Below are 18,914 nucleotides of genomic sequence, written 5' to 3'. Positions count from 1 at the left end.
GAGAATAGATACACACTAGGTGCCTGAAGAAATACTTGGATGAATAATAAGTAGGTAGAAAGATGGAGTGACAGGCTTCAGGGTAAAGAGTAAATGAGAATTCAACGTTTCAAGAAATGTAGCTGCACTTTCATTTAAAAGAACATGGTTGAGTCATGCAGGCACAGTTGTTTCTATGGAAACGGAACACCTCTTGCAGTGTAAACCCCTTCTTAATGAAATAGCATGGAACTTAAGACCTGGGGTTTTAGAACTCTTTAGATGATCATGTAAATTTTGAGGTAAGCCCTTTTCATCTTTTGACATAAGGACTTAGGTAGCACAAATATCAATTAATGGCAGAATCACAACTCATTAAAGTTCTCCCTCTAGTATTTTCTTTCCATTCAAAATACAAAACAAGAATGGTATATGGAAAGAGATGCATTAGAAGCTGAGTGGCGTTAAGCAGAGGCAGAAAAAGCCCATTGAAAAGGGCTGTAGAACAGCTCTCCCTGCCTCATTTGCTTTTTCATGGACTGCAAGAGAACAAGATGTGAAGAAACATCTGTTGCCTTTTTAAAATAGCACTTTGATATTTTAAAAGAATAGTGACAGAATTAGGAGCAGCCTAATTCCTGTGGTTAGGGACAGCAGACACCTACAAATTGGAATAGAGAGAATTAGTCTAGCACAGCCTGCTTGATTTGGGGGCTGTGGATTCTTCTGTCATACATGGCTCTGGGAAGCAGCATCCGTGAGCTCATGGGCTCTGGAGTTAGGCTGCCTGGATTTAAATCTTGGCTTCTGTACCTCTTATTTGTAATGTGATGCTGGACAAGCTGTATGGCTCTCTAAATCCTAGTGGAGCATAAGAGTGCTTCCTGTGTCAGGAATGGTTGTGAGCTCGAATAAGAAAAAGGATTCTCAGGGAGCTGGTCCAGAGATTGGCTCCTGTTCGCATTTGCTAAATGTAGGCTCTTATTTTTAAGAGTGGATGAAAATTAGGAGTGTCTCTTAGATATAGGAACTAAGTGGAACATCTTGTAGGAATAGAAAGGCCCTTAAGCAGGGAAAATATGTGTTTCTTTTTACAGAAAAGCCCAGTGTCTATGCAGGCCAGCATGAGGAATAGCTGCGATTGGCCCACTTTCGAGGCTATTTTAAAGCTAGCGCAACCAGCCCAGGTAAAGGCATAGAACACCAATGAGGGTACCACCAGTCCTTACAGCTGTGCAGTGAACTTGCTTCAGAGAGAAACCAGCAGGTCTCAGATTCCAGCCACTGCCACCAAGAGGGAGAACCCAAGGCAGGAGGACATCCTAAAGGCTAGGAGAGACTGGGGAGGGCTGAGCAGGAGCACAACCGGGGCCAGGAGATCCAGTTATAAAGAATTCAGGCTCTGAGGATGAGACTAAAAATCACAGACCAGGTGAGATGCAGGCTGATGTTTACAAGCTGTTCACAGGTTTAAAGGAGAGGCTGTGGCCCACAAAGAGGTGATAACTGAGACAGGTCCATTTGAATGGCAGGTCGTCACTGAGAAAAACAAGACCCTGGAGGTCAAAGGATGCTTCAGAGAAGTCCTGTAGTGGTACAGAAGGTGGGCTTTGGAGAGAGAGAGTACCGTCCTAATCTCTGCTTTGCCAGTTACTGCAGAGGCAACTGAGATTACCTGGCTAAGCTTCAGTTTGCTCACTTGTAAAATGAGGGTAATGAAAGTTCCTACTTCAAGGTTTTTTGAAACTTAAATCACACAATTTAATTAAAAGGACTAAGGCAAAGCCAAGCACCTGCTAATTGCGCAATTAATGTTGGTGATTATTATTAAAACTTTGCACAGAATCATTTGCATGTCTTGTTTGAAAATGCCATGGTTACAATATAAATCACAAAATAGAATGCAATTATGTTAAATAAGTTTTCCAGAACCTTGTATTAAAAAAAAAAAATCTCCTGGCCATTGTAGCTTTACTCTTTTTCATGCCTTTTTTTTTTTTAAAGGAAGAACTTTTTAGCAAAATGTGCCGCTTGGAAACCAGGTCTCAGTGCTATTTTGGACAAGCATTAGGGAGACCTATTTTTAAAGAAAACAAATTCTTATTGTACTGATAACTATTCAGTCAAGTGGGTATAGGGCATATGGAAAAATTATCCTTTGTTTTACTAAAAAGTAAAAATTTTAATTTTAAGTGGGGCTGATTGTCCAGGGCAGTGATGGCGAACCTTTTGAGCTCGGCATGTCAGCATTTTGAAAAACCCTAACTTAACTCTGGTTCCGTGTCACATATAGAAAGTTTTTGATATTTGCAACCGTAAAACAAAGATTTATATTTTTGATATTTATTTTATATATTTAAATGCCATTTAACAAAGAAAAATCAACCAAAATAATGAGTTCGCGTGTCAGAGGTATCATAGGTTTGCCATCACTGGTCTAGGGGTATATTTGTTCAAGGTTACCTAGCAGGTCCTTCCCCTCCTTCCTTTGCCCAGCCACAAAGTGGTACCTGCTGTACCAGGTGGCTTGAATGAAGTAATTGGCTTTATATTTCAGAGCTGCCTCACTCTCGACCAATTAGGTTTATTCCCAGGATTCCTGCTCCAGGCTGGGGGAGCAAAGGGGTTCTGAAGAAGAGATAGGCTATAATATTTTTGCTGCAGAATTAGACACCATCTATCTGAAAATGGAATCTGTGGTAAAAATCTCTACATTACTCTTCTCTTTGGATCCACTCAGTTTTCCCAAGATTTGCTTTTTGGGAACCATTTAATAATACAATAGACATGTCCTCTTCTACTTCTACTAATTTTATTGCTCTGAAGCAAATCAACAGAATTCCCCTACTATTCTATCATTTCACCCTCTCTTTAACCATAGCACACAATAGAATTAACTTTATGAGTGATTATTATTTTTGAAACCTGACAAACTTATAGGAAACCATCAATTGGCCAAGGGGTATAGTATCTAGCTTAAGGAAGCATGACTGATCTTCTAATTCTCCCAACATTAATTACTGTCATATCTATTTCCTTAGTTATTTATATTTCTACCTGGGAGCATTAAAAAGAAGATGGAAAAATGAAATTCAGTCAGATAACTGGCTATGATGTTACCAAATTCACACATGGTGAAAGTCCTAAACTCAATGGATGAAATAATGAAACCCATAGACTATGGGAAGTCTTAATTCAATGGTTTTCAATTTTTTTCTATGCATAAGAAACCCTTGGATTGAAAATTTTTAAAATGAGAGCGTTTTGCATGGGCCTGAGGAACTGCATTTCTAACAGGTTCCCAGGTGATGCTGATCCGGCTGTTTCAGAGACTGTTCTTTGAGAACCACTGCACTAATCCACCCTTAGCCTCTCTTCTTTTTACATGAATAATCTAGAATTTTCTTTTCCCTAGCTAGCTGTAAGAATTTAGGCTGTATGAACTAAAACAGTCTGGGTTAAGCAGTTATTTTGGTATCTGTGCACCTTGTACAGTGTAACAGAAGTGTTAAAGGAAGTAGTTACTCTACCCATTTGGTTGATTTAATTCGCAAAGCAAGTCAATTATATTTGCTGAATCATGGCTCTAATCCACAAATCACTTTACTTCTCTACATTATTCTGAGGTCAAGGTCAATGTAATACTGACATTTTATCTTTTTTTCCCCCCTCAGTGGTGAAACCTCACTTCTTTGGTATTTCAAAGAATTCACACATAGAAAATATCTTTAACCCCAATTATCTGACTCTATAGGTGTGTTTTTTTGTTTTGGTTTGGTGTTTTTTTTTTAGTGTTGGAAGAATTGAGTTCATCATAAAATACTTAACTCAGCATAATTTTATTTAACCTTAATTATGGATAGGGGACAGCATGTTCCAGATCACAACTAGGGACACACTTCGGTCTCGAGAAATGACAGGAAGCTAGAGTGCAGGTTGCATCACACAAGGAAGTCACAGCATTTGGGGTCCCTGAGCTTGAACCCTTTGCTAATCATCTTGTCCCCAGAAGGTTGAAGGCCTGGCTTTCAATTATCTGATGCAGCTACAGTCCATCAATTACAGGTCGTACAATAACCGGGAACCACATTACTTAGGAACATCCTTGGATCCCTCATCTAACAGTAATGGATACATTTCCTTAGTCGCTTTACAAGAAGTTGGATGAGCGATCAAACTATGCTCAAGCGTCCCTGAGGCTGGAGTCCTATATCCAGTCCAGCGGTTATTTCTTTCCCTTCACTGGGTTACATGTAAGATTTTGGCGGACAGGGAGTCTGGGAAATGTAGTTTTGATATTTTCCAGCATCTATGGTTCAGGAAGTAAAGGAAAAAGAAGGCTGAAATATATTGAATGGTGTATCCTACAGCACCACACTGTCTAACTAGCTAAAAGCAGAAGAGAGATGGCCTTAAAAAAATCCTTGGCCTGAGGGTCTGGGGATGAGCTTCTATACCCACTGTGCTCTGAGTTGTCATAGTGTTTTTGAAATTATCCTGAGCAACGTGGCAGTATGGTACAGTAATCCAGTCTGTGAGGACTTCATCACTTACGCTGCATAAAACCATGGAGGTTACTAGACCTCTGCATGTGCCGGTCGTCTTAGTACAAAATAGCAATGACAATAATTGCCACTTCATAGATTGTTGTGAGAGTTAAACGGGGAACTGCAATGGTGTTTGGCACATAGTGCTAAATCAATATTTCATTAACACCAGGACCTGGGTCTCCCTGACCTACAACAGCCTGGCACAATAATTGATATTCTTATAAGAGGTATATTCAAAACCTGAGAATAGGTAAATGGGTACTCAAGCTTAATAAACACTTAAGCAAAAGCCAGAACACCCATGGGTGTTCCTCTGCTTAGCTGCCTGCATCCCTAAACTGAAGATGAGGAAATAACCTATAAATAGATGTATACCTCTGCTGGGGGGGTGGGGCATACAATTACAGTGTAACCCCAATACCTTAAATTCTTCAGTGTCTGCCAAATGCTTTTCAAACATGTGAGTGAATGTTTCTATTACCAATCAGCCTAATGTAGTAATACAAGAGTAGTAATATGAGATATTCTACTTTGAAAAACTTTTGTTAACATTGGAATTCTTATGTGCTCAAAAGAGAGAGAGTTTTGCTTTAGAGGTATCTGGACTTTAATAAATTATGCATCATAATCTTTTTTTTTTCTTTTTACCTTGGGAGAAGATAGATGACTGATGTCCTATTCACCTTACCACATAGTCATTTGCTCCTTGGGGCAGTGCTGTAGAGTTGCACAAGCAAAGCTTTGTTTTAACTGTGAACTTGTACCACCGTCTTGTGAATGTTGTGCCTTGACTAACCCAGGTGTATCTCACTCTAGCTGGACAGCGCCACGTCGCTCATCCAGGCAGCTAAAAACCTGATGAACGCTGTTGTCCTCACGGTAAAAGCATCCTATGTGGCCTCGACCAAATACCAGAAGGTCTATGGGACAGCAGCTGTCAACTCCCCTGTTGTGTCTTGGAAGATGAAGGCTCCGGAGAAGAAGCCCCTTGTGAAGAGAGAAAAGCCTGAAGAATTCCAGACTCGAGTTAGGCGAGGGTCTCAGAAGAAACACATCTCGCCTGTGCAGGCCTTAAGTGAATTCAAAGCAATGGATTCCTTCTAGGACGATAGGCTTTAACAAGAACGCCTTTTCTTTCTTTCTTTTTTCTTTCCTTTCCTTTTTCAATCCATTTTTTGTATGCATACCTGCCGACTTGTGTGCCTCAGGCATGGGGAAATTATGGGAGCGGAGTCTGTTTGCATGCAGGATGCGGTGGGATCAATACTACTGACCCATCTGTAAGCCTGGAGAGGGGACGGGGACGCCCTGTCCTGAGGTGGCACAGAGCTGTTCTTTGCAACATTCTCATAAAATCTGGTGAAGAGTTTGTATCACAATGTTTACGGGAGTGGGAGGGAGGGGAAACATAAACTTAACGCTACAAGAGCAAATTCTAATGCATGCAGGAATCATTTGGTTGGCAGGTATATTAAGTGAAAAATCTGGAAGTGTTAATGGTAGAACATAAAGCTTGTATTGCTTCCATTTCGATGCAAAAATATCCTAGCCAGTATGCTTAAGTGTGTGGCCCACAAATGAAACAACTGAACTTTGAAGTCCTATCCATAATATGTCGATTTTTTTTAATGAAGGGGAAACTAACTCCTCCAGCCTAAATATGCTTCTTTTAATCTGTATTCTGTTCTTTCTCTTCTAGTAGTGCCGTTACTAGTGCTCATGGAATCGATTTTTCCCCGTCACTGAAAACAATAAACATTTATTTGAGACAATTATAATTCTTCTGTGGGCACTGGAAGCACAATAGAGTGTTCAATCTTGCTTTTACTTTTTTTAAAAAAAATTGAACGATGATTTTGCTAGAAATAGGAGGCCCAGTGGTTGGATGTTAGAGGAATGGAAACTGACAACGTGTAAAGGTTTAGAGGCAAATACATAGGTGTAGCTTGGAGTGCTGGTATCGACTATGGCATTGTATCCACTAACTCAAAATAAACGCATTTAATCTCGACAGTTGAAGAATGTTTTCTTTCTTTAAGTGCATACTTAATAAAAGATCAGAGCATCTTGTTTGTTTTTAAAAATTGGGGGTAAAATAGGTGATATAAAAAAAAATCTGGATCATCCTGAGAGTCCAGGAATTGTTTCATTTTATATTTTCCATTTGTTTTTATTTACTTTCAGGCTGAATCTAAAATGAGACAGTCATGTGTTAGATTTTTGTGGGCCATGTTCAGCCCTGGGCTAAATTGAAGAAACTTAATGGGTTCCCAGAGAGAAACTGAATCCAATATCTGCCCATTAATTTCAAAGTATCTTATTCATTTTAAACACTTTTTAATCTAAATTGTGAACATAGGGCCTCTGTCTCATTACTAAGAAGGAGTAGTAGTCTTTCAGCTATGGCCAGAGGGTGAGAAAGGGACCCCAAATATTCATCTGAATGCCCCCAAATCTTCCCATTTAAATGATGCCTATAGGTTAGCACAGCTGTGGGCAAACTACGGCCTGTGGGCCGGATCCGGCCCATTTGAAATGAATAAAACTATTGGGGGAAAAAAAAGACCGTACCCTTTTATGTAATGATGTTTACTTTGAATTTATATTAGTTCACACAAACACTCCATCCATGCTTTTGTTCCAGCCCTCCGGTCCAGTTTAAGAACCCATTGTGGCCCTTGAGTCAAAAAGTTTGCCCACCCCTGGGTTAGCAAGTTACAATATGTCTCCAGAAGACTCCTGGTAAAATATGTATGTGTTTCTTAGCAATGTCAAAACACACTGGGACCAATCTTGCATTAGCTTTAGTGCAAGGTCTCAATGAAAAGAGACTAAGGACTTATGGAAGGAGAGAATAGTCCAAAATCTTATTTAGACATGGTTCTGCTCATACCACTGCCAACCACCACCACCACTGGGTGGTGAAATTCCACTCAGGTTGAGAACAGTCAGGTGGAGAAGCCACAATAAAAGCTAGACGCTGATTTTTAAGACTAATCATTAGCTCACTAGTTCCACAATCCTGCCCCCTTAAAGTGTGCAGACCTAATACAGGCCATATATGACAAGTACATAGCTAACATCATACTCAATGGTGAAAAGCTTTTCCTTTAAGATCGGTAACAAGACAAGGATGCCCAACCTTGCTACTTTCACTCAACGTAGTATTGGAAGCCCCAATCAGAGAAATTAGGCAAGAAAAAGTAAAGGGAACCAAATAAAAATGGAGGAACAAAAACTATCATTATTTTCAGATGACATATTATATACAGTAAACCCTAAACATGCAACCAAAATAACAACAACAAAAAAAACACTGTTAGGAATAATTAACTAAGTAATGTTGCAGTATATAAAATCAATATACAAAAATCATCTGTGTTTCTCTACACTAATAATGAACTAAGAAAAATAAAACAATCTTAACTGCAATGTCATAAAAAAGAAAATACCTGAAAATAAATTTAACTAAGGACATGAAATGAAAGAGATTGAACATAAATGGGAAGATACTACATGCTCATGGATTGGAAGAATTAATATTGTTCAATTTTCCTTGCTCCCCAAAGCAATCTACATATCCTATCTAATAAAAGACAAAAGGGCAATTGACCATACCTACGCTACACTTCCCATTGGCTAATCAGTGAGATATGCAAATTAACCGCCAACCAAGATGGCGGCCGGCAGCCACACAGCTGAAGCAAGCAGGAGGCTTGCTTGCTCTAGTGATGGAGGAAGCCAAGGCTCCCCACCTGTCGCGGCCCGGCTCTGAGCTCCAAAAGCAACAAAGTTTCAATTATAGAAGCTAAACAAACCCCAGATACCTCCTTTCAGCCGGCCATGGCCATGGAGCTGGCTCTTAGCTCCAGTGACAGCAACAAAGTTTAAATTATAGAAGCTAAACAAACCCCAGATACCTGCTTCCAGCAGGCCGTGGCCTCAGAGCTGCAGTGAGCAGGAGGCAGTTCTTGGCTCCAGTGACAGCAACAAAGTTTCAATTATAGAAGGTAAATAAATCCCAGAATAAAAAAAAAAGAAAAAAAGGAGAGGCTGGGAGCTTCAGTTGCCAGCCATCCTGAAAATGGCCCTCAGCCCCTCACCCAGACTGGCCAGGCACCCCAGTGGGGACCCCCACCCTAAAGGGGGTGTGGCCAGTCTGAAAACAGCCATCAGCCCCTCACCCAGGGCTGGCCAGGCACCCAAGCGGGACCCCCACCGTGATCCAGGACAGCCTTCAGGGCAAAACAGCCAGCCCTCACCTGTGCACCAGGCCTCTATCCTATATAGTAAAAGGGTAATATGCAAACTGACCCTAACAGCAGAATGATTGGGAATGACTGGTCACTATGACACACATTGGCCACCAGGGGGCAGACGCTCAATGCAGGAGCTGCACTCTGGTGGTCAGTGCGCTCCCATTTGGGGAGCTCTGCTCAGCCACAAGCCAGGCTGATGGCTGCCAGTACAGCAGTGGTGGTGGGAGCCTCTCCTGCCTCCTCAGCAGCACTAAGGATGTCTGACTGCAACTTAGGTCTGCTCCCTGCTGGCAAGTGGACATCCCCTGAGGGCTTCCAGGCTGCCAGAGGGATGTCTGATTGCCAGCTTAGGCCCAATCCCCCGGGGAGCAGGCCTAAGCCAGCAGGTGGTCATCCCCCAAGGGGTTCCAGACTGCAAGAGGGCACAGGCCAGGCTGAGGACCCCCCCCCAAGTGCACTAATTTTTGTGCACTGGGCCTCTAGTCTATATATATAAAAGCCTAATGTGCAAATCGTCCTCACAGGAGTTTGGGAGTTCAATCACTCCCTATGACGTGCGCTGACCACCAGGGGGTGGTGTGGAATGAAGGGATGCCCTGGCCAGCAGCTGGAAGAAAGGCCCCGGCCAACAGGTACCCTACTCATGCACAAATTTCATGTACTGGGCCTCTAGTTTAGTATAATCACTATCAAATTTTCCAATGTAATTTTTCATAGAAATAGAACAAACAATCCTAAAAATTTGCATGAAATCACAAAGAACCTCATGTAGCCAAGTCAATCTTGAGAAAGAACACTCCTTGATTTTAAACAACTATATAACAAAGCTATAGTAATCAAAATGGTATGGTATTGTCTTAAAAACAGACACACAGATTAATGATTCAGAAGTAAACCCATGCTTTTATGATCAATTTATGACAAATGAGCCAAGAATATATAATAGGTAAATGACAGCCTTTTCAATAAATAGAGGTTGGAAAACTGGGCAGGCAGATGCAGAAGAATGAAACTGAACTATCTTACACTGTACACAAAAATTAATTCAAAGTGGATTAAAGACTTGTATGTAAGACTTGAAACTAAAAAATTCCTAGGATGAAAAATAGTAAGCTCCTTACCATTGGTTGGTCTTGGTGATGACTTTTAAAATCTGAAACCAAAAGCAAGGGCACCAAAACCAAAAATGAACAAATGGGACTACATTAAACTAAAATACTTCTGCATAGCAAATGAAACAAAAATGAAAGGCCAACCTACAGAATGGAAGAAAACATTTGCCACCTTATGTTGAGGTGCATTCCCTCCACTTTGTTGAGAGCTTTTATAAAAAATGGATGTTGAATTTTGACATTTTTACATGTATGCTTTAGAATCTCTCTTATCAAGTTTATTTATTGTTAACTTTAATTTAGAATATAATTATCATTTACTAGTTTCCAAATCCTACCTCTTCCATTAATCCATACCCAAATACTTTAGTCCCCAATATGTTCTGCCTTCTCTGGTGTTACACAGTAGTTATTTCTCTGCCCCACTCATTAGTCACATTATGATTTCTTGGCAAACCTATAAAATTATATGTACAGATGGACCACCAAGCAAAGTGAGCATTAAAAACACTGGGATTTTATAAATTGTAGTCCCTAAATTTGCTGGTACTAGAATGTAAGTCATTTGATTATTATTGCTTTGCCATTACATATTAACCAAATCAAAGAGGTAAGTACTTACTCTGCTTGAAGATTATGGCACTTTTAAAGGTAATGAAAGGAAGAAAATTAACTCTGAAAGGCTGTTGTTAATCATTATTTTAATAATACTAGTGCTGTGGAGTGTCATTAGCAAGATGGTGAACTAGGAAGCTCCAGTCCTTTGTTCCCCCATGGAAACAAATGAATGACATAGTGACCAAAGTAGTTTTGGGGAAATTCTAGAAATCAGTTGAGGATTTGTAACAGCCAAGTAGATGTCTAACTAAAAATACTAAAATAAAATAAAGCAAAATAAAAGAAACCACACTCACTATGGAATAAAATTTGGGGACTTGCCTATGTCCTTCCCTTTCTCTGGCATAGCGTGGTCAGAAGGAAGCTGTCCAATTCCTGGTTCTTCCCATGTAATTGAAGGAAATGAGCAAAAATTGTTTGCATTGCCCTGACCTCTCTGGAGACACCCAAGGGACTGCTTTCTATCTTCCCTAATTTGGAGCACTGGGGGAAATGGTGGCACAGTTTGGATATGAAGTTGGAGGCCACTAAAAACAGTTGCAGGCACCATGGCATGAAAGAGCTGAAGGGGTGAAACAAACCTGCAGGCTCCTGGAGGCAAGAGCTTTTGACAGAGGAATAAAACATGTGAGACCTTGAGAAGAAGCAGTGGCGAGTCTCTTAGGGAACATAAGACATTTAAAAGCAGCCATGACTGTGGGGAGATTGGGGGGGAAAGGACATGCACAGGCCCAGAGAGCAGGCATGCTTAGAAAGGCCTGAGAAGACCATAAGCCTTCAGGCCAGGTTGATTCCTAAAGGCTTTTCCCTTCAAAGGTCCAGTCCATAAAGACTGAGAGAAGTGACTGTTTCTTCAAATATCCAACTATATGTTTTCTACAAATGACATTAGGTCTAAGGAAATACTTAGGTTGAAAGTGAAAGGATGGAAAAAAATATTCCATGCCAATAATAACCAAAAGAAAGCAGGGGTAGCTATCCTAATACCAGACAAGACAGACATTAGGTCAAAACTGTTACTACATACAAGAAGGGCACTGTATAATAACAGAAAGGTCAGTGCACCAAGAAGATATAAAAATTATGATCATTTATACATCAAACATAAAAGTTTAAATATATAAAGCAAGCCTGGATAAAATTGAAATGAGAAATATCTCTAGAAGGAATAGAAGGAAATATCAATACCCTACTTTTAATAGTGGGTAGGACACTTAGACAGAAGATCAATAAGGAAATAGCAAACTTGAACAGCATGATAGATGAGTTGGATCCAACAGACATATACAGCATGCACATTTTTTTCTAAAGTGCAGATGGAATATTCTCCAGAATAGTACATATTTTAGGCCATAAAAAAACAATCAATTTAAAAAGATTGAAATTATATAAAGTTTCTTTTCTGATCACAGTGGAATGAAACTAGAATCAATAGCAGAAGGAACAATGGAAGATCTTGAAATATGTAGAAATTAAACAATACTATTGACCAGTGGGTTAGAAAAAATGTCACAAAAGAAATCTGAAAATATTTTGATAAGTAAAAATAAAAGCATAACATACCAAAACTTATGGGATGCAGCAAAGAGTGCTAAGGGGAGGGGGGGGGGGCGGGGCGCGGAGGTGCTCATATCATTGCAAATGCTTACAGTAAAAAAAGGAAGAAAGTCTCACATCAGCAAGCTAAATTTATACCTCAAGGAACTAGTAAAAAACACAACTAAACCCATAGCTAATAAATGAAGAAACTGATGAAGACTAGGTAAGAAAATGAAATAATTTATACCCAAAGATATGTGCACCTCTACCTTCATTGCAGCATTATTCACTGTGGCCAAAACATGTAAACAACCAAAGTGCCCTATGATAGAGGACTGGATAAAGAGGATGTGGTATATATACACAATAGATTACTACTCAGAAAGGATGAAATAGCATCATTTACAACAACAGGGATGGACCTTGAGAACATTATGGTAAGTGAAATAAGTCAGACAGAAAAAACTAAGAACCATATGATTTCACTCAGATGTGGGATATAAAACTGAAACTTATGAACACAAATAGCAGTGTGTAGTTGCCAGAGGGAGGGGGGATGGGGGAAAAGGAGTCCTAATATGAGGTGACAGAAGATTTGACTTTGGGTGGTGGGCACATGTGCTATATACAGATTTTGTAATTTAGAAATTCACACAGGAAACCTATATATTCACGTTGACCAATGTCACCCCAATCAAATTTAATTTTAAAAACGGAAAATAGAAAAACAAAAGAGAAAAAATTAACAAAACCAAGATTTGGTTCTTTGAAATAAATCAACAAAATTGACAAACCTTTAGCTAGATTGACTAAGAGAAAAAGAAGACCCAAATAACTAAAATTACACTGGGGCCTTGACTTACGAGTTTAATTCGTTCTGAGACTGAGCTCCTTAAGCAGCTCCTTAAGGAGCTCATTAACGTTAACTCAAGTTACTCTATCAACTCAATGGAAAAAATGGGCCAAGAGACAACTGGTATCTCAAAAAACTCGTTAGTCAGGACACTCGTAAGTCAAGGCTCCACTATATAAATGAAATAGGGAACGTTACTAGTGATTTACAGAAGTAAACATAATTACAAGAGAGTGCTATGGACAACTGTACACCAACAAATTGGATAATTGGATAACCTAGAAGAAATGAATTCCTACATAACACAAACCTAACAATACTAAATCATGAAGAAATGGAAAATCTGAACAGACTCATAAGGAAATGTAGTCAGTCATCCAAACCTCCCAATAAATAAAAGTCCAGGGTTAGATAGCTTGACTTGTGAACTCCACCAAACATTTTAAGAAGAATAAACACTGGTCCCCCTCAAACTCTTCCAAATAAAAAAAAAGGAGGGAACACTTCCACACTCTATCTGTGAGGGCAGCATTACCCTGATACTAAATCCATACAAAGATACTATAAGAAAAGAAAACTATAGACAAATATCCCTGATGAATATTAATGCAAACATTATCAACAAAACTTGAGCATTGAACAGCACATTAAAAGACTTGCATAAGCATGATGAAGTGGGATATATTCTAGGTATGCAGGTATGTTTCAACATATAAAATCAATCAATGTGATACACTACCTTAATAGAATGAAGGAAAAAAATCACATGATCACCTCAATTAATAATGTAAAGGATTTCACAGAATCCAATTTTCTTTTATGATCAAACACCCCAAAGATAGAAATAGAAGTTACCTCCAAATAGTATGTGCCACTAAGGGGTACGTTCTGACATGCTCAGACTCCAATATGGCCTCTTCTAAATTTTTGTAGGTTTTTATTTCACCATTTCTGACCCTCCTGTGTTTTATTAGGGCATCTAAAGTACTTGTCATTTCCTATTCACAAGGTCATGATAGGATTAATATAGTGGACAAGAATTATGTTCTGTGGATGTCAAAACAATTAAGGTCTCTATAGGCTATGTTCTCTCAGAGGTTAAGACATGGGTTATAATTTTAATATGAGTAAATAGGTCCTGTCATCATACCCTCATAAATGCAACTTACATCTCATCCTCCTTATTCATTGCTATTGAAAATAACTTTATGTCCAGATCAACAGCCTCATACCAAGTGTTAGAGATCTGGTAATCGTACTCAGTAAACCTGAAACTTTCCACTTGGGAATTTTCAGGGAACATACTGGTTAATTGAATAGGGATAGGACAGATATGACTTCCTCTTCATCTTTTAAAGCCTGAAGGGTTATACTAAGCTCTATAGCTCCACCTGGGATGGGGTATCGCTTCTGATTTACCATCATGGATGGAGAAGGAGTCTCAGGAATTTCACTTGGCAATTTTGACCTTCATGACATCTACCCCACAGGTCAGAGAACAAATTTTATCAGTTACTAAAAATATCCATCCCAATCATTCACTGTAGGAAGAAGAAAATAACTCTCTGGTGTTGTACAGACCCACTGGGCACACTGACCAAGACTTAAATGGGGACTACATATCTTCTCCGGCCTTCGTAAATCTCCATTCTAGCCAGGATGGAGCTAGATTACATTTGAGTTCCTGGTCATCAGTGTCATTTCAATAACTCATATGTATTTCTGTTCTCTAGTAAAGTTTCAAGTAAGTGGACACAGTTCCCTTGGGGAATAATTGAGGGCTATTTATTACTTACATTATATCTGCATTAGGGGATTTGCTCCTGGGACTGAGAACTGGCTCCATCTAGAAACTGGATGAAGGATCATAATTTTCCATTATGGTGCTGACCTTAATCTTCTATTCTCCTGTTCTCCATCTTGTTGAATACATAAGTCAAAAAATCCCACAGTGTGCTAGCCATATAGCTTGTCTGTAGTAGCATATTATTTATTAGGCATTGTCATACATCTCTGTAGTTGGGGCTCCCTAGTTAACATTCCAGATGTTTATTACAGTAATTACATTGCATCTTGTCTCTGATGCTTATATGTTCCAACCTTCCTTATGCTATTCTGGAATCCTATCTCCACGACTGGCTTTAGGGACCCCAGTTAGAATAGAAGCATCTCCCACCATCAAATTTGGCCTACACAGTACAATCATCACTGAATTGATCAAAGACGTTGGTGTTCTCCGCTCCCTCACCTTCATTTATTACTTTCATAAATGTAATATCAGCAGTGATCAACTCCATACTATCAGAAATAAAAATTTATTATTTATTTTTAATTATTCACCAGAAGGACTGTGGGCTTGAACAAACCCAATGGACATTAACTATCCTGCATTTCTGGGTGGAGCTTGTAAGCTTCAGAGGAATTGGAGAAAATCCAACTGAGAAAGGTCATACTAGTTGACTCACAGCATACCCTTGAGGTGGGATTTGTCAGCATAAAATGAATCTGAACTCAGAAAATTATCACTGCTATGAATTAAACCAGACAGAGGCTGAAGGGGTCCAAAGATGTCTGCTCTAAAGGCTCTGTTGTTGGTGTGGACATGATGCTCTTGTAGAGGGAAGAGCATATAAAGGTGTCTGGATACTGACAGAAAGAAAATCTACAGAATCACTGATGGGTAAATGGTTGTCTCAGAGAAATGTGGTCAGAGAGAAAAGAGGTTTGATTTATACTCTTTCTAAACAACTAAAAATTGCAGGTACACAATGGATGAAAACGGGAAATTTGAGCATCTGGCCAAGAACATGGGTAAAGTAGTAGAACTGACTTTAGGTCTTATTTAAGAACTGAGTTTGAGATCTCATGTAGAAGAAGAATAAGGAGCTCCAGATCACATATGTGTCAGAGTTCAGAGAGGAAGACCCATTCCTCCCCACATGATTTTATATATATATATTACATTATATGTGTGTGTGTGTGTGTGTGTGTGTGTGTAATTGACAGCTATGACACTATTCTGTATAGAAGGTCTCCAGAACTTACCTTTGTCTGCCATGGAGAATGGGGTAAAAAGCACCCCGTAATTTGGGATTTGGTGGCATAGGGAAGATAACCTTGTCTAACTTCCTGTGTTACCCGATTACATTTTTATCACACGGCGCTTACTGATACTTAGAATTCTTTGGAGGAGGTTGTTAAATAACTGTCAACTACACAAACTATACATAATTTTTTTCTTTAAAAAACATATTTAGGCCATTACATATAATGCTCACACTCTCCTCACTTTTACTTCCGATCTGATCCGTGTCTGTTTCTTTCCTCCACAAAGATAGCCTCTAATGTGAGTTTATAATGCATATTGCATTTTTCTTTATAATTTATAGACATTCACAAGCCCACATGAAATATATAGTATTTTTAGGAATTTTTATAAGGATACTTTCCAAATGCCTGTTGTAAGAGTCCTAGCAATAAGGTGAGGCAGATTGTGCCTCCTCTTTTTAGTAGTGATCACCCCAGAAGTGCCCGGAAATGGGGTACACTGGCAAAGTCAGTAATCCTGAGAGACTAAATTATCTGGAGTACTTGTGGAAAGGAACAGAAGAGTGTGTGGTTATGTAATAGATTTGGGGGAAATGTGAGGTTCAACCCTGGAACTGGAAAACATCACACTAAGGTTGTTCACAAAATGTTTACGAAGTGAAGTAAGCCAGACACAGAAAGACAAATGCTGTATGATCTCACTTACATGTGGCATCTAAGAGAGTCAGAGTCATACAGAAGAGAGTAGAATGGTAGTTTCCAGAGGCTGGGAGGAGGAGGAAATGGTACAAAGTTTTAGTTATGCAAGGTAAGTTCTGGAGACCTTCTATACAGAATAGTGTCATAGCTGTCAATTACACACACACACACACACACACACACATATAATGTAATATATATATATAAAATCATATACCTAAAATTTGCTAAAGGTAAATGCTCTGTTAAAAATTTTTATAAGTTATAATACAGGGATCAAGAGGAAACTTTGGGAGGTGATGAATATTTTTATAGCCTTGATAGTGGTGATGGTTTCCAGGGTATAAAATTATTTCCAAACTCAACAACTTTTATACGTTAAAAATGCAACTTTTTACACATCAATAAAAGGTTTAAAAAGTACATATTTGAGAACAACCTAGTATCATAAATCAATCCAGTGCTGAAGATGCACTGAGGAGACACAAAGAATGGTCAGTCTTATTCCACAAATAAACAGAAAGGGGGAAACAGCAACTGAAGACAAAATGTCTCCGAATCTGGCCACGCCTTCATGGCTCTGCACTGAGCAGAGAGAAGGTGACTTGGTGTCTGTTATGCTTTGTGAAATGAAGAAAGAATGACGTGTTATGGGACGGACAGGCCAATGGCCCCTGGCATGAAGGTACGTGGGAGTGGGTGGGGAAGAGATCACCCATCACCATAAGAACATTGCTCTTGAGATCAGGACATAAGGTTTAAGAATGTTATTATCTTTTCAGTCTGAATCCAGCACTCATATCAGACCAGAATACATCTCTCATTTTATTAACAGTATCTAGAATTTCATGTGTTTCAGCAATAATATTCAGAGACAGCTTCTGCAAACAATTATATTCAAAGGGCAATGTAGGAATTTTAATGAAATTAAAATTTTCATATGAAATTAAAAAAATGTGAAAGTTGTTTACGTGATCAAAAGCAGGAGTTGGCACACTTTTTCTGTGAAGGGCCAGGTAGTAAGTGAATATTTTCAGCTTTGTTGCTCAGTTAAGCTCTGTCCCAACTACTCAACTCTACTGTTGTGGTGTAAAAGCAACCCAGACATGACATAAACAAGTAAGCACATGTGCTCTAATCAAACTGTGTTTACAAAAGCAGTTGGCAGGCCAGATTTGGCATATAGGCCACAGTTGGCCAACCCCTGCTCCCTCTCTTCCACAAACTTTCAAAATATTTAACATTTCACAATTAATACTTTTATTTTTCAATTTGAGAGTATTCCATCTTCTGATGTCTCTTTCTTATTATTTTAAGATGTTTAATTGATTTTTAGAGAGAGAAGAAGGGAGGGGGAGAGAGAAAGAGAAACATTGATGGGAGAGGGAAGCATCAACAGGCTGCCTCCTGCACAACCCCCACTGGGGATTAAGCCTACAACAAGGTCATTTGCCCTGACCAAGAATTGAACCACCAACCTCTTGGTTCATGGAAAGATCCCCAAACAACTGAGCCACACTAGCCAGTTTATGAACATAAACTAATTCATGAAAACAACCATAATGTGTTCTGTGAGTTGCAAATTTAGCATCAATTCACTCATCAGTAATTTATGGAATGCTACATTTGTGCCAAGCACTACTCTAAGTGCCGGTAAAATGGAGATGGTAAAATGGAGATTCACTACTGGTTCTAAAGAAGCTGATAGTTTTGTGATGATGGACAGATAAACAGAAAATTAAATTATAATGCACTAATAAGAGGTATGTTCAGAATTCAATAAGGACAGCACACTTCTAGCAAAAGCCTTGTAGGAACCTGGTGCTGGGTGAGTTATTTGGATGGTGGGGTAGGATGGGGTGGGTGTTCATGGGTGTCAAGGAGATGTACATTTCCTATTTTTCAGATGGTGCAAGAATAGTTCTGTATCAGGTGCTTGTTTCCATCTCTCGCTTATGGGGTAGCAATTGTGGGATTTGTTGGAAGCATGCTTGCTCCTCTTAGAATCTCCCAGGTCCCTCCCATGGCTCTGTTCCCTCATTTGGAGATGGATTTCTCTTTGCCGTTTCTCTCTTAAGGTGATGCTGAGTACCAGGTTACTTAGAATCTTTTTTCTGTGCCATTGTATGGCCCAAGATAAGTTTTTAAATCTCTTTAAGTTTGAATATTCCACACTTTAAAATGAATACTTGTGAGTGCTAAAGAGGTACACCAAAGGGATTCACAGGTTAGGAAAAAGTACCAGATGGGAAGAGAA

At 39.2% G+C, this 18,914-nt stretch overlaps 1 protein-coding gene across 3 annotated transcripts in view; it reads left to right on the top strand.

Annotated features, from left to right (window-relative positions):
• The window catches only part of CTNNA2 (catenin alpha 2), a 1,136,278-nt gene extending 1,129,738 nt beyond the window's left edge, over window positions 1–6,540 (top strand). For 2 of the 3 annotated variants that reach the window (XM_059659308.1, XM_059659310.1), the window contains one exon: window positions 5,346–6,540. In XM_059659308.1, coding sequence (XP_059515291.1) covers window positions 5,346–5,633 — 288 coding nt within the window. In that variant the 3' untranslated portion in view covers window positions 5,634–6,540. Of the gene's footprint in view, window positions 1–2,561; window positions 2,679–5,345 lie in introns of all 3 variants that reach the window. The other variant, XM_059659311.1, reaches the window with a different exon arrangement.
• The last annotated feature ends 12,374 nt before the right edge of the window (window positions 6,541–18,914 follow it).

The sequence above is a fragment of the Myotis daubentonii genome, chromosome 12 (assembly GCF_963259705.1).
Source record: "Myotis daubentonii chromosome 12, mMyoDau2.1, whole genome shotgun sequence".
NCBI classification, from domain to species: domain Eukaryota; kingdom Metazoa; phylum Chordata; class Mammalia; order Chiroptera; family Vespertilionidae; genus Myotis; species Myotis daubentonii.
The sequence above is the reverse complement of the archived record's forward strand: the minus strand, read 5'-3'. Positions and strand labels throughout refer to the sequence as shown.